At 39.6% G+C, this 17,039-nt stretch overlaps 1 protein-coding gene across 2 annotated transcripts in view; it reads right to left on the bottom strand.

Moving 5' to 3' along the window:
- gpc5c (glypican 5c) overlaps nt 1–17,039 on the bottom strand; it is a 185,368-nt gene that overhangs the window by 97,693 nt on the left and 70,636 nt on the right. Inside the window, exons 5-6 of one of the 2 annotated variants that reach the window (XM_067452659.1) lie at nt 14,690–14,749; nt 13,816–13,938 (exon numbers count right to left, since the gene is read on the bottom strand). In XM_067452659.1, coding sequence (XP_067308760.1) covers nt 13,816–13,938; nt 14,690–14,749 — 183 coding nt within the window. The remainder of the gene's footprint in view (nt 1–13,815; nt 13,939–14,689; nt 14,750–17,039) is intronic. The other variant, XM_067452660.1, reaches the window with a different exon arrangement.

Raw genomic sequence — 17,039 nt, 5'->3', positions numbered from 1 at the left:
CTTCAAAGAAGAGTTAAAGCAGTTAGAGCTGCAAAGGGTGGGCCAACTTCCTATTAAAATCTACGGATTAAGAATGGGATGTCATTAAAGTTCATGTGCATGTAAAGGCAGACGCCCCAAAACCTTTGGCAATAAAACATTCATAGATATTAATATTAGCAGTGAGATGACTTTTGAAAGAAAGTCTGCTGAAGATCATTGAATTATTCTTGAATTTGTTAGGGAGAAATGATTTGTGTGGTGCACAACAGTAATTGTGGGAAAGGCAGTTTGCAGAATTAGTTTAATTGCTTTCAGGTCTGGAAAATTCCTCTAAGACATGTGGTTCACTGCATGTATTGTGGGTAATACAGTCATCAGTTTGTGTTCAAGTTAAAATCTACTTTTTTGTCAATGCGTTGAATCTGCAGGTACAAACAGATATTTAAACAAAATGGGGAGAAGCTACAAAATTACTCAGTATATACTGTACACACATATGCATACATACACATATTGAGAACCTTCTCTTTGATCCAAACAGACAGAATGTGGCTCCAAGATTACAAGGCCACACACCATTCAGCTATTTCTGTACATGTGAGCGACTGAACATAAACTCTGAGAATAACAGGACACGCATGACGAATGCCACATGGAGCTCACACAGACAGCTGGCTGCACTTACAGGCAGGTGCACACCCAGAGTTCTCCACCTCCACAGTTATACCTTAGACTTAGAGTAAGGGATTTCAGACTGGGGTGCCATGAAAACGTTATAAAATAATGTAAAAAGTTAGCCTGACATGGTCATACTCAATTCTAGTCAGAATATGAGTCTGAAACTGCTCCATTGGGCTGTGATTATAAGGCGTGTTTCAACCGAACCAGGAAAGACATCAATTGGATAGACCAACAACCAATCAGAGCAACAAAGCGACGCATTGTCAAATGTCAACAGAGTTCAACTGCACTGTACTGCACTTGCCAAGTCCGCGTTTTTTCCGCGGGTTCTTTTCTATGTCTGCGGGTTGAAGCGACTATTATGTGATATATAGACCCATGAGTGCGAATTTTAGCAGGTAACCTTGCCAAAATAAGACACCTTTTACCCCCCAAACGCCATTTTTTCCCCCGGAGAACCCCCCTAGTAGTTGCCGCGATTTGTTGTAAAAACATGGCAACCCTGTCTGCACGCGCGCTGAAATCAGGCTGGAATACACGATCTTTGCCAGTGTTGCAAAATAATTTAATGATACACAGAGTACTTACCCAGCATGATCATCATTTCTGAGAGAAATTGTGATGGTGAATGCGTATACAAACAAGCTCTCCGTTTAGGATTCAAACAAATATAATCCAAGCCCCTTTGATGACGTGCATGATTACATTACTGTTGATCATCTGTCCGTCATCGTCTAAAGCCCGCCCTGATGATTCCATTGGTCCGAACAGTTTCTGTTCGGGGATAATTACTCCTCTATGGAGCAAGGCCAGACCGAATTGCCCGACCTAAAAATTTTGCGGGCGGGGCTAAATTCGGCTGGCTTTCAGGCTAGTAAAAAGTAGAATACAAATAAGAATAAATAACTTAAAAGGGGGAAAGCAAAATGAAAGAGTTCATAGTGTAAAAAAACAACATATGTATTTATATTTGAAGGGGAAAAAGTGTGTTTGCTCATGTAAAAATGCCATGATGTTGGGTGTTGTGGGAGGTTACCAGCTATGAAATAGTGATGTTGGCCTTAGCAAGTGCCAATAAATGGACTCCCTCCGGGTAGAAAAACTGAAGACAATCTGTGTGTGTGATAATCTCAAATCCCTGCAAGTGTGTGTGGGAAAGATCTGCTTTGTTCCACTAAATCCACAGAGAGAGAAAATAGTCACATTTGGTCTGCCATAGTTAATTACTCAGGATAAACGGAGGCGTGCAGGAAGGAGGAGAAACCTGCGGAGTATCCTGAGAGTCGTAACTCTCATGAAATAAAGGAATGTGTCATCGGACAGTGAGACGGGGCGGCAGGATGGTGTTTCTGGAGCCCATCTGGTGGATGGTGTGTGCGTGTGTGTCGGGGTAAAGCTGTCTGGGGAAAGATTCAGGCGCACACAGACGCCGAGATGACACCAGCGTTTGAGTCATACAAAGAAGGGCGGAGGTGGGGGTCAAGGACACCGCTGGGATGTGCCTTTCATTTACCCTGCGAAAACAAATACGAGCTTTTGTTTCATAACGTCTCCTCGGCTGCATTCTCCTCCCTTGATTCACCTTCTTTCTTTCACCTCCCAGACCTTCAGTTTTTTAAGACGCTGGAGGCCAGCATTGGATGCTGGTGCCCTCACAAGCTTAACCAGTATGACCACTTTGGCCAAAGGGATTAATTAGCTTAGTCTTTATTAAATGACCAGTTTAGGCTAGCACTGAATGGAAAACTTGTGTCCCCACCAGACTATAACTAGCATAACAAGCAAGGCTATGCAAGTCAACTTGTTTCACCATCCAAATTCTGCTTAATTAGCTGAGAAAAAGTAAATAGTTGTGTCGAAATGACCAACTTTGTCTAGTTTTACACAAGTAGCAGTTATTCCACGAGGCACCTTAAAGCAAAAATATGTAATTTTTTGCAGCTAGAGGACACTTATTCACAACAAAGGTGTAGCTTTATGAAGCCTTGATTTTACAGAGCTTATGCCGCAGACGACCAGTTCCGCTTCTACCGCTCATGTGTATGCACTTTTTAAATCATATTAGATACATTTGAGTGAGATGAAAGTTTTCTGTCGATGAATGTATCCAAACAGTTGATCACCTATCTTATAAAAACATAATATAATAACGTGTCTTCTGTGTTTCCATGGTTAAATAAGACCGGAAATTGAGTGTAACGTGTGTCTGATGTCATTGATTTAAACATTCTTGGAAACTTATAGGATAATGTAAGTGCACAAAGCAACTAAATATATAACAGTTCTAGTAGTCTTTGGATATTTTAACTTACACATTGTGCCTTTAACTAGTTTAACCAGAAAAGTACTTTGTTGGGCATCAACAAACGTTTGGATGCTGGACCACAAAATGTGATTAGGGTATGCCAGTGTTATTACCTATGTTAACAAGCATGATTATCTTAGTCAATCTACTTTGCCAGCTTCATTACTTACATATATGTAATCCTGCAAAAGATTCCTGAGGCTTTTAAAAACTCCCAGCCTGGTTCATTACTCAAAACCGCAATCATGGGTAAGACTGCCGTCCTGACTGCTGTCCAGAAGACCATCATTGACACCCTCAAGCGAGAGGGTAAGACACAGAAAGAAATTTCTGAACGAATAGGCTGTTCCCAGAGTGCTGTATCAAGTCACCTCAGTGGGAAGTCTGTGGGAAGGAAAAAGTGTGGCAAAAAACGCTGCACAACGAGAAGAGGTGACCGGACCCTGAGGAAGATTGTGGAGAAGGACCGATTCCAGACCTTGGGGGACCTGCGGAAGCAGTGGACTGAGTCTGGAGTAGAAACATTCAGAGCCACCGTGAACAGGCGTGTGCAGGAAATGGGCTACAGGTGCCGCATTCCCCAGGTCAAGCCACTTTTGAACCAGAAACAGCGGCAGAAGCGCCTGACCTGGGCTACAGAGAAGCAGCACTGGACTGTTGCTCAGTGGTCCAAAGTACTTTTTTCGGATGAAAGCGAATTTTGCATGTCATTCGGAAGGTTCCAGAGTCTGGAGGAAGACTGGAGAGAAGGAAATGCCAAAATGCCTGAAGTCCAGCTAGCCAGCAGCTAGCTATCAGGAGATTTTGGAGCACTTCATGCTTCCATCTGCTGAAAAGCTTTATGGAGATGAAGATTTCGTTTTGCAGCACGACCTGGCACCTGCTCACAGTGCCAAAACCACTGGTAAATGGTTTACTGATCATGGTATTACTGTGCTCAATTGGCCTGCCAACTCCTGAACCCCATAGAGAATCTGTGGGATATTGTGAAGAGAAAGTTGAGAGACGCAAGACCCAACACTCTGGATGAGCTTAAGGCCGCTATCGAAGAATCCTGGGCCTCCATAACACCTCAGCAGTGCCACAGGCTGATCGCCTCCATGCCACTCCGCATTGAAGCAGTCATTTCTGCAAAAGGATTATATATATTATATATATATAAAATTAGAAAATATAGAAATTTTTGACTACAGGCTATTGCTAGTACACTGGTACATGCAGGAGATTCATTCTAGCTGCTCTAAGCTGGTCTTTTCAGCAAGACTTTCCTATTTTTCTCCACTATACTATACTATACACTATATTATATTTATTCTTTTTGATTCCAGCTCAAAGCTAATGAAGCGAGCAGAAGCAGGAACAGGAAGCGTCTTTAAGGTCAGTGCTCTGGAGGAGGCCTGTGAGTTTCTCCCAGAGAGACGCTCCCCTCTCAGGTCCTGCTCCTCTAGCTCTCTGATCTGCCCACGGGGAGAGTGTCAGAAAACTGATCCCTTTCATCTCCTCCAGGGCTCCCTTCTGATCCCTGTCTGTCGTATTTATTTGATTTCCAAGACGCTGTTTGATGACTCAGAGTCTCTGCCGTCCAGTTCACTGTTTGCTGTTCATCTTTCTTTCTCACCGCATCATCACTCCTTTGATTCAAAGCTGCACTGTCCTGTGCGAAAGGGGAGAGTTTTTTATGTGACTTTGCTACAAAAGTGGACTAGATGATGTAAAGTATTTGAATTTAGTGGTCCATTATTTTGACAAACGAATGGGGAAATTGCAATGCTCAACATTGTGACCAGGAAACAAAGTTCTGTCTTTCAATTACAAAAGTCAAAGGGGCATTCAATTGAAGTTCTAAGAGGTCTAACCTCAACATTTCCTTCCCAGGATTATTACCACTGTGCACTGGACACCCATGGGAAGCCAACACTATGTGGGGGACCCCTCGCAATATTTAGAGCACTATTTAGAGCTGTTTTGCACATAAGCCACATCTAAGCTGCAAATATACTGGCGCCATAAACGTATTTACTTGGTTCCACAATAATGCTTAACAATGGGTTTGCATGCAAATCGAAGCGGATTGTTGATTTGCAAGCACAGCAGACAGAAATATATTAAAAGGCAGCTTGGATTATACAACTAATCTTCTTTTGGTCCCAGTTAAGAGTTGATTAGTTCATATATTGGAAACACTTTATAATAAAGTTGAATTCATTAACATTATTTACTTAGGTATCATGAACAATTAAGACATTTTGTAGATAACATTTATTAGGTTAAAGTTAATGTATGTATACATTTAAAAAAATCTTGCAGCAAAGATGCATTAAAAGATTGCTATTTAAAATAAATGCTGTCCTTTCGACTTTTCTATTCATCAAATAATCCTGAAAAACTGAATCATGGTTTCCACAAAATATTAAGCATCATTGAAAAGTAGAAACGTTTTGATAACCAAATCAAATTTCTGAAGGATCATGTGACAGTCTCATGTCAGTCAGATCATGTGAAGTCTTGCAGTTATTGAACAGAACTGAATCAACACTGAACTGACTTTTTTGAGCTTCTTTACAGCAGAATCCTTTTTGCATCATTATTTTCATGTTTATCCCTGTAACGCAGTCACTACTAGCCACTATGACGGGTTGAAATATATATATACAATATATACATTTTCCCATTGTAGTCTTTTAAAAAGGCATCTGAAATAATAAACTAAGTGCTAAGTAGTGTCAAAAATATCGATAGACCTCGATACTGAAATATTTTAAATGCTACCGACACTCATTTTCCATAGTAGAGACACATAGTAGCCTCCCCTTACTCACTCATTAGCTCTGGATGACTATTTTTGCTGTTACAGGGCGATTTCTGGTTCTTTTTTTCTTTTTTTTTTGCTACTTATTGCACTTAAACAGTCAAATACACACAAAATAATGTCAAAATACCTGAGAGTCTAGGAGAGTATTCACATAACGTATGTGTAACAATGGGTCAGTGTGTCAGGTCTTAAAGTGACAGCAGCATAATATACCTGCTGCCAAATTACGAGATAATATTACATATATCTATATGACAGTTTAAGGGTGTCCCCGACTAAGAATTTACACATTCCAATCAGAATTATTGAATCTTTCTATAGTCAACTGATAGTCGAATCATCTGTGTGTGTGTGAATGGGTTGGGAGGGGCATGACACTAGTTAGCAGGAGGGTAAAACTATTTTTATTTTACTTTACACACTGCAAACAGCAACGACTTTTAATAAAGCGATCAAAAATGCCTGCCGACTGGCAGACGAACTGACAATGGCTTTCTTATTTAGGTTTAAATAAAAGGTAATGTGGTGGATAAACATTCGTAAAACGTTTTCTCATAACATTTTAAAGCCACGATCGAAATACAGAACATCTCACAAATATATAAAATAACATTTTGATAATTAACCTAAAAAAAAAAAAACCTGCCTAGAGAGGAAAAGAACACTTTGAGTGCGTTTACATCTATGGTTTAAATGCACGTTCTTATTCAATTTTGAATCGACTTCTGACAGAAGAGCTGCAGGATGGGTGTATCTTGTAGCACAGGGTGAAATCAGTATGTACATTGACGATTTGAGGGAAATATAATATAAATGTAATATAAAACCTTGAAATGGCACGGCAGGATTTTAAAAAACTTCCTGAGTCGCAGCTGACAGGCGCTGAATGCCGCCGCCGGTGTGCGTACACTCATTGAAAACAATGTGTTCGAATTTTAAAGACGTGGCGCTGAGCTTCGTGTCCAGTTTGCGACCCTCTTAAAGGGGCCACACATCGGACACGAAGCTCAGCGCCGCACCACATCTTAAAATATTGAGCACCCCCATATTGCCAAAATGGTATGATCCTCGTTTCATAACACCCGCGAAGATTCGACTGTGAGATTGGTGGTCGAATCCGCCTCCGCATATCGATGCATCGAATCTTCGACTATTCGGGGTCACCACTATGGCAGTTATTCCCCATGGTATCGATGTCAAAATTGAGGCCATTGAAAATGCTGAGTGGCTAGTAACCTTGAAAAAAATGTAATGTCAAGCCCTGTATGTAGGAATTATGATGAACAAATTCTGTAAAGCATTCATCATGTTAACACTGAAGTTTATTGTAAAGTGACACCAACATACTTCAGAATGTACTGCTTTGATTTAGGGTTGACAACATTTTCTGGATAGACCAGTACCTAAACCGGCCTGGAAAGGCAAGGAAATCATGCTGTCTGTTTAGCATGAGAATTCACACCACAAATATATTCAGATAAAAACAAAACATTCATCCGACAAATGTTAACACGACAACAACATGTGGTCAATATCCAGCTGGGGGAAATGTTTCTGGTCTGGGCAAATGAAAAAATGATAACATTTTAAAAATTCTTTTGTCTTGCCGCCGCATTACATTTAATAGATTTTCCACTTATTTCTCTCTCTCTCGCTCTCTCTCGCTCTCTCTTTCTAAGAGGTCAAAAATCCAGCCAGACTGACTAACTCCCAAATGAACTCAGTGTCTATACTACAGACCTGGCGCTGATGAGCCTGTAATGTCTCGCCCATCTCTTGTACGAACTTCTGATTTTCAACACCATGTGTGTATCGCGTCCGAAGGGCCCTGAGGTAATGTTATCGGATCTGATTCAGCCATGCGTCTCTGGAATGAAATGTGGAATAGAATTGTCTGTGTCCCTCCCCGGATTGATTCACATAATTAAATTCAGGGTCTTATATAAGGGGAGGATTGTTTTTGTCCTTTCGCCAGAAGCACGTTCCAGAACGTGCTAGTCTCACGGGTTCCAGAATGCAGAGCATAACAAAGACGTGAGAACGGTGTTGTTAATTAGAACAAAGCAAATATCAAACTACAAACACGCTCGTCAGGGCTAATCAACTAAGAAAACAACCAATTAAAGCTCTCATTTTACACCCTGCCTCTTACAAAAAGTTTTATTTTATTTATTTCTATTTGTCAGTGTGACTGTAGTGACCGAAGACAATAACCTACTCAAAACTTGCTTGTGCGTGTGTGTTCTGGTCCACTGTCTGCATGTGGGTCATGGGAATGGGTCGGGCATCCTCTATCCCAGTGTGCATTAAGCTGGCTTGACTTACATTTATATAATTGACAACTATTTATATAATTACAACACCAAACCCAAAATACTCTTTAATTTAAGAATACAATTCTTGAAAGTTGCATATATTGATATGAACAATTTTTAATTAAAATTAGAACCGCATGTAGTCTTCAAGTATTTGCAGTATTTTGAAGCACAAATGAAATAAGATAAATTAATAAAATTAAATATATGAAAATAATGGAAACTGCAATTTACTGTTTATTTTAATAAATAAATATCTTTCTTTAAATTGTTTTAATTACTAATAATAATTAAAATAATTAAATAATAATAATAATATCATAATCATCATCATCATCATTATATGCTAAAATAATATAAAATATTATTTTTTTCAAGCAATTATTCAAATATGAGGGTTTAAAAGCAGGCACCTCTCAGTTGAAGTACAAAAGAAAATAATTAAAATTAAAAAATAAACTTCTAATTACCGTTTATTAATACTAATAACAATACAATGCCAATATCCTAGTAACATGCATACTAATAAGCAACTAGTTAATAGTGAGAATTGGACCCTAAACTAAAGTGTTACCAAAAATAAAAGAAATATCTGCTAACCCAAAAGACAACTGGATTTTTTTTTTTTTTAATGTCTAAAGGAAGGACTTTTATTCCTAAAGCCGTCGTATTGAGCATCACCATTTCCAGAATTTCTTCAGCCCACAGACACACAAAATCTGAATTATCAACACCATGACAGTCTTCAACTTCAACTTTAAATTTGTCTCTGGTGTGTGATCTGTGGAGTGGATGAAGGCCACACACAGAGGAAGACACAGAACAAGGAACTGAGATAGTCAGTAAGAAGGAAAGAAGGAAGCAGAGAGAGAAAGAGAAAAAGAGAGAGAGCAGATCAGGGTGACTGAATAGCTTCCAGATGTGTGAATGGTAAACAACTGGTTTGTCGCGAGGGCATAAAAATCTGTGGCATTCAGAATCTCTGACCAAACGTCCCCAAGCCCTGCAGAACCACGACCAGCTAATGGACACGCATGGGCAGACACACACATACACGCAAATGAAAAGTGAGCTTTTGTTGCCGTTTCATGTCTGATATCAACTGCTGAGCATTTCCAGAAGCCTAGCATGAAAGAGTCGAACACAAACGAGAAATCAAATCACCATCCCCTCTGACATGCTTTGAAGTGATCTGTGCATGAACATGAACCATCACATACATAGATTTGACTGATGAAGCGATGTGACACCATTACAGAGAAAGAGCCAGTCTAACATCCATGTGTGTGCAATATTTATTCTCTCTGTATGGGTTTTGCTCCATGTATTTAGAGGGCACATTCCCAGGCTGGGCGTTGGGATTCTCTCCTCCACTGTTTCCCACACAGAGCTCACAGGAGGCCCTTTGTTCGGGCTCCAGGCCGCAGGGGACCCAGATTCAGCACAGCGGCCCTTGAGAGACCTCCCTGCATTCTTCTGCAGGACGACCCCATCCACACCTCACCTTCAGTGGTTGTCACTGCATTGTAACACCAGGAATCACTCTGGTCTTTAAATCTGGTCTTTTTGTAAGTGTCTCCTCTCTGGCTAGCACTGTTTCACACTGACCGCGATTTGTGTAAAAGTTTTAGTGATTTGAAACAACATGAATGACAAATTTGAATAGATTTTTTTCTTTTTTCATTCAAATGAGTAATGACATGATGCCGTGACTATAACTGGGAGTGCAGTACAGTCTGAGAGTTCACCTCTTTTTACATCTACACAAAAAAGTACAGCGATCTACAGGGGTGAAATCTTCAGAAAATTAAATGTTGTCATCATTTACTCACTGTGATGTTGATCCAAACCCATGCACAACAAAAAAGACACCTTTGACATTCACTCCATGGATGGATGGATGGATGGATATATGGATGGATGGATGGATGGATGGATGGATGGATGGATGGATGGATGGATGGATGGATGGATGGATGGATGGATGGATGGATGGATGGATGGATGGATGGGTGGATGGATGGATGGATGGATGGATGGACTTCAGGAGGTTATTCTGGTAGTTCTGGAACCAGCGGGGATCAAATCTCAGATTAAAGAACCTAATCTAAATCTAAACTAGAATGTGAGATTATCATTTAATCCATCGGTTTGGTGTCCACAGTGAAGAGGAAAGCTCTGGTGTGTAGAAACTGTTAAGTAGCAGTTCCGTAACATATTTTTTAACCAAATGACTTTGGGGCCCATCAATTTGACCGAAAACCACACCACGGTGATGGTTTATGGATTGTCTCTTGAGTGATTTGAACCTACAACCTTTTGGTTACCAGCCCAGATGTTTCGCCATTAGACCGCATCATCCAACTAATTAAGAGTTGTGGTGAGAAACGGACGCATTTTTAAAAGGATACAAAGTGAGACTCTTGGAAACAGCAGAGAGCTTGGAGTAACACCAACCCAAATGTATAAGAGTATCCAGTGTCAAAGACAGTGACCCTGGATGATTCATTAAGCAGCCTGCTGAAAATTACAGCTAAAACCACGGTAACACTTTAGTATGGGGAACACATATTCACTATTAAATATGAATATTTTGCCTCAATAAACTCCTAATTTACTGCTTATTAATAGTTAGTAAGGTAGATTTTGTAACATTTAATTTCAGGTATTGGGTAGGATTAAGGGATGTAGAATAAGGTCTTGCAGAATAAGGCATTAATGTGTGCTTATAGTACTAATAAACAGCCAATATCCTAGTAATATGCATGCTAATAAGTATAGTTAAGAATAGTTAATAACTGAACCTTAAAATAAAGTGTCACCAAAACCACCAAGAAGTGTTTAGTAATTTGCTCCACCTCAGAAATAACTTTTCTATTCAGATAACATTGCTAATCCCCTGTTGTTTAAAAATTATTATAAATTATACATAATGCTGTAGTACTTTGTACTTTTAATAGTCTACAGATAATTCAATCCCATAGTATACTGTACATCAAAGCATTATAGTATTACCATCTAACAACATGCCAGTACTTTTAATAAGGACATTAACATCAAGAAAAAAAAGAAGAAAAAAAAAAAGAAAAAAAAAATATATATATATATATATATATATTTTTTTTTTTTATTATTATTATTATTTTTTATTTTTTTTAATCAATCTCTCTATTTCTCTCTCTCTCTCACTGATGACCAGAATTTGGTTGGTTACTCTAGAGACTGACAGGAGGAGGGGCAACCACATTCGGGTACGAGGGGACGGAACGAGAGTGAGTGAGGGAGAGAAAAAGAGAGAATATTGTCATAATTGCATGTTCTGCTGATGGTGCTTAAGAAGTGAAGCCAACAGGGAAATGAAATACAGATCGTTGTTTGCCGCGTGACCTTTCTGAGAATGAGAGAGAGATGGATGTGAGAGAAAGAGACTTTCGTTGGGCCACAAACGCCACAAAACAGCCTCGGTGCTATAAAACCACCCCAAATCACTCAGAGACAGAGAATTTGATGAGAGACAGAGGGAGATGGAAAGGGGAAAAAAGGAAGAAATCAAAACCTGGCATCTTCAACATTTCCTGGCTGTTAATGCAATAGCAATCCTCAATGTTGCCTTAAGTCGGTTGAGTAATTTGGCATTGGTCGTTAAGGTGAGTTATCTTTTGAGGCATGAAATTGGAGCCAGACATCCATTCTCAAAGTAAACACTTCTCTCTGAGGGGCAACAGATTTGTTATAAATCTATTAAGAGTCAGTCACTGTAGCTCAAAGGTAATTTCTTGTTAATGGACGAGCTCTGTGGGTGTGTTTGGCTTTCCGTCTGTACTTTCTGAGTGATTATTTGCTATGATGTGTTTCTTTTTTCTTAGGAACCCACATGCACATACCAGACCTGAGCCAGATGGGACCCGGCAAACAACTGACTGTATAACTTCAGGTTTACCCTGATGAAAAACACACCTACTTAGTAAACTACTTAGACTAGTCTTAAAAGTTAGTCATTTAAAAAAATGTTCCTTCAAGACAAGGTTCTTTTTTAACTCAGTTAAATAAAAAAGTTAAACTGATTACTGCTTGGTTAACTACAAGTTGGTCAAACTAGTTCTTAAGACAAACGGCCAGTTTCACAGACAAGGCTTAAGCGTAGTCCCAGACTAAAATGCATGTCTGAGCGGAGCATGACGGTTTTCTGTGAAAACAACTTGCACTAACATATCTTAAAATACACTATATTGCCAGAAATATTGGACATCCCTCCAAATCATTGAATTCAGGTGTTCCAATCACTTCCATGGCCACAGATATATCAAATCAAGCACCTAGGCATGCAGATGCTTCTACAAACATTTGTGAAAGAATGGGTCGCTCTCAGGGGCGTGATAAGTCCAGTAAGTCCATTCGTGAAATTTCCTCACTACTAAACATTCCACGATTAACTGTTAGTGGTATTATAGTGCACAGTGCTGTAGTCAATAGCTACAGACCTCCAAACTCCATGTGGCCTTCAGATTAGCTCAAGAACAGTGCGTAGAGAGCTTCATGGAATGGGTTTACATGGCAGAACAAATGCATTCAAGCATTACACTACCAAGGACAATGCAGTGTCTGATACAGTGGTGTAAAGCAACCCCGCTACTGGACTCTAGAGCAGTGGAGACATGTTCTCTGGAGTGACGAATCACGCTTCTCTGTCTGGCAATCTGACGGACGAGTCTGGGTTTGGGGTCAGGAAAAGTGTAAAGTTTGGTGGAGGGGTATTATGGTGGGGGTGGGGGTTGGCTTGGCCCCTTAGTTCCAATGAAAGCAACTCTTAATGCTTCAGCATACCAATACATTTTTTGACAATTTCATGCTCCCAACTTTATGGGAACAGTTTGGGGATGGCCCCTTCCTGTTCCAACATGACGGTGCACCAGTGCACAAAGCAAGGTCCATAAATACATGAATGCGCGAGTCTGGTGTGGAGGAACTTGACTGGCCTTCACAAGTCCTGATATAACACCTTTAGGATGAATTAGAGCAGAGACTCCGAGCCAGGCCTTCTCGTCCAACATCAGTGTCTGACATCACAAATGCGCTTTTAGAAGAATGGTCAAAAATTCCCATAAACACACTTCTAAGCCTTGTGGAAAGCCTTCCCAGAGTAACTGAAGCTGTTATATCTGCAAAGGGTGGGCCAACTCCATATTAAACCCAACAGATGAGAATGAGATGTCATTAAAGTTCATGTAGATGTAAAAGCAGACATCCCAAAACTATATTAAGCAATATAGTGTATGTCAGTGCCATTGTTTTGTCTCAAGATTCACATCAGTAATGTTTTTCTCTAAGGCACATTTAAAAATACTTACATGTCCTAATATAACTAAAGTCTAATCCTGACTTAATCTAAACTCTGACTATGAAACCAGGCCACAGTTGGCTAAAGTTTATGCAACTGGCCCCTGGTCTTCCAGTCAAGCTGAAAAGAGACCAAAACCCCTCTAAAACTAACCAACATATGAGCATGACCAGGTTAAGTTACACTAAGACCTGAAAACTAGCTGAGGCTGGTTTAACTGAATATTTTACAGAGGGTAAAGAAACATTTTAATATTTAGTTCTAAATGTAATGCAATGTTTTTTGCACTTACACATACACACAGTCCTCCTCGTCCTAACCAGACTAAGAGTGACAAGTTTCCAGAGCAAAGTAATTTGTTTGTACACGCTTAACGTCTCACCTTTCGACCACGTCGTCTCCACTCCAACACGTGAGCTCATCGACACCCATCTCTCCTTCGCACAACGCCTCCGGAAGTATGCCGAAGAAGGACTTATATCGGGAGATGTAGACCGTAAAGTCCCTATAACACAAATCAACAAATAAACAACACATATAGATCATAAGCAATACATAACATTGAGATAAAAATGTTATTAAAAGTTTTAAAAGTCAAAACTCAGATAAAGATTAATTCTACCGCTAACAGCAGCTTTAGAAACCTGTTTTGAAGGCATTTAATTATACATTATATTAACAAAGTCAATGAAACATAAAATAACTACAAAATAGACTGTACAAAACGCCACAGCATGGAAGTGGGTAATTACAGGTCACATGCTTAGTAAAGAACCAATCTATAATTCCAAAGACTGTTTTACACTTTGATTTGTTTGCTTGATATGAACCCAAGTTCAATTCCATCCCTCTTCCATCAGCCCACATTTTTAAACATTTCTGTCATGTAGAGTTGATGATAAAAACTGTTAAGATTAGTGGTCCACATGCAAAAATTAGGCCAGACTGCATTCATACAAAATGTGAATCATACTCGAGTCCACATGAACTGCAGTCCAGAACCTTTTCAAGCAGACTTGGGAACAACCATTCAGGTTTCACAGCAAATAAACCAAACTCTAATGACAAAGACACTCAATATAAACTAGCACTAAAAGTACTAGTGTGAAATCAATCTTAACTGTTAAAGTAGTAAGTGTGTAGAAAAGAGGCGGAGCTAACCTAAATTATCCAAGGTAAGAACATAAACACACATTTTAATGGAAGATATGCTAATCAGAAATAAATGCAATTTTAGTAAATGCATCCATGCTTACCGTGCAACCTTTTTCAGAGTTCTACCTCTATCGCTCTTGGAGGTTTTCAGAGGGAGTGAACTGAGAACGGTCAACCCCCCCAGTACAAGATAATGGAACAGTCCAGAGGAGGATGAGGCAAGCAGTTTGGAGGGAAGGACAGAGAGATGGAAGAAACCAAAGGGCAACAAAACAGGGGGAGGGGATGATGGTGAGAGAGGGAGAGAAAAATCATGACCATGGAGAAAATTAAAAACCACTCATGCACATGCAAGCTAGAACCTGGAAGATGGGTTACATCACACTAGCAATAAAACTCAACAGCGACAAGCAACTTAGATCCTGGAAGTACTTTTTACCCACTCAATTTCTCAATTGACATTTCAGAAAACTGTCAAGGGTTAAAACCAAGCTCTGAGATAACAAAAAATGCGCATTTAACATTTTGAGGAAATTAAAAACAAGCACTGCAAATTATGAAATCAAATCAGTTGCTTTAAAGTGCCCCTATTAATTTTTTTTTTAAATATTATACAATATTATACAATATTTATGCAGTGTGTAACTGACCTGCTATCGGTAAGCCCCCCCCCCCCCCCCCCCCCCAGTTACTGTTGCTAACTCAGACAAACAAACAATTGCTAACTGTCTTACAATGACAGTTGTTAGTGTAAAAACCTTGTCCAAAGATGTTTTTGGACACATAAGGACAATAAATAAGCTGGATAACAAGATTAATTTGGAAGTAAGTGTTACCAGATCAACACCATTCATATACTACAGGATAAGATTAAATTACTTTACATTTAACCAGAGCCACTGAAATGTAGACTAGTCTATTTAGCTGTTTAAGTGTGTACGTAGCAATGCCTCACTAACTTTAATCGTAACTTAATGAGAGTATGACAACCAGAAAATCATCTCAGGATACCTGGAATCAGTGTTACAAGTACCCCAGGCACATCGTTTTACCATTTTTGTAGCATAAAACCCATCAAACCGATGAGCGCTTCGGATCTTCTGATGTTTATCTATGGTTATCTATGCTTTCCTGTAGCTCAACCAGTCGAGTGTGGCGCTAGCAAAGCCAAGGTCATGGGTTCGATTCCCAGGGAAAGCAAGGACTGACAATAATGTAACAAGGTGTACCTTGAATGCAATGTAAGTCGCTTTGGATTTAAAAAAAAAAACGTCTGCCAAATGCATAAATGTAAATGGTGCTGTAACCTAAAGATGTCTGAGTTATGGTCCCAATGCAACTCAAAGTTACACAAATGCCACTAGACTGGCTCTTCTGTGTTTGAGGGGAGGAATAACTATTTGAAGAAAGAACAGATTCTAAAATGCTGTAACAAGTCGTCAGCCATTCCAGTGTTACGTCCTGTAACATACCTACATAACAATGTAATAATATGTGCATAATACCAGACTTAATTGGCTGGCTGCAAACAGAGTCTACTTTGACCTGCCCTCAACAATGTAGTTAGTTTGTCAAGGTATCAAGTGCTGAGGAAGCCACAGGAGCTTAAATTCAGATATGATAACCCACTGCAAGTGATAGATAAGTGAATATAGTTTATTAGGAGAGGATAATATTTGGCCAAGATAGCCTATTTGAAAATCTGGAATTTGAGGGTGCAAAAAAAAAATCTAAATATTGAGAAAATAGCTTTTAAAGTTGTCCAAATTAAGTCCTTAGCACTGCATATAACTAATAATATGGTAACGTGACTTATGACTAGTTTTGTGGTCCAGGGTCACATATGAGTTGATAATGGGAACGAACTGAGGGTAATAAAAAAAAATTGGTAAATGAAAAATGCATTTAACCTCAGAGCTCAAAAATTTTATACATTATTGATTACGTTTTTTTAAAATCCATTTATACTTCCAGATCTCTGCTGTTGAGGTCCATTGTGCATATCATTGGAGGTTCAGCATAGCCTGGGAAAACCCAGACAACTGTCGGCAAATTTAGATATGCTATGCAAGTAGTCTGGCAAAGAGCTCATTCAAACCCATTTCTAATCCGTCGAAATCGTGGCACCAATCAGAAATGTTGGGGCGGGCTTTACGCGATGACGACAGCGCAGCGACGGTGAAGCAGATTTTGTACACTAGATGGATGCTGCCATAGAACACCACTTGTTCGAATCAGCTTTTGCATCTGTTTTAAGCTATTTAAACTTTTCCTTTTTGTTAAAACCCGAGCAAAGAACAACACTCGAAGCCTTCATATCTATAAAAGATGTTATCGCTGTCTTACCGACAATATTCGGCAAAAGTCTGACACACCAGCTTGCCCCTTTGGGGGCTACACTAATGGGTCTTTAGGGGGTCGCACACAGGACACCAAGCTCAGCGCCGCGTC

The sequence above is a fragment of the Pseudorasbora parva genome, chromosome 9 (genome assembly GCF_024679245.1).
Source record: "Pseudorasbora parva isolate DD20220531a chromosome 9, ASM2467924v1, whole genome shotgun sequence".
In the NCBI taxonomy this organism is placed as follows: Eukaryota; Metazoa; Chordata; class Actinopteri; order Cypriniformes; family Gobionidae; genus Pseudorasbora; species Pseudorasbora parva.
The sequence above is the reverse complement of the archived record's forward strand: the minus strand, read 5'-3'. Positions and strand labels throughout refer to the sequence as shown.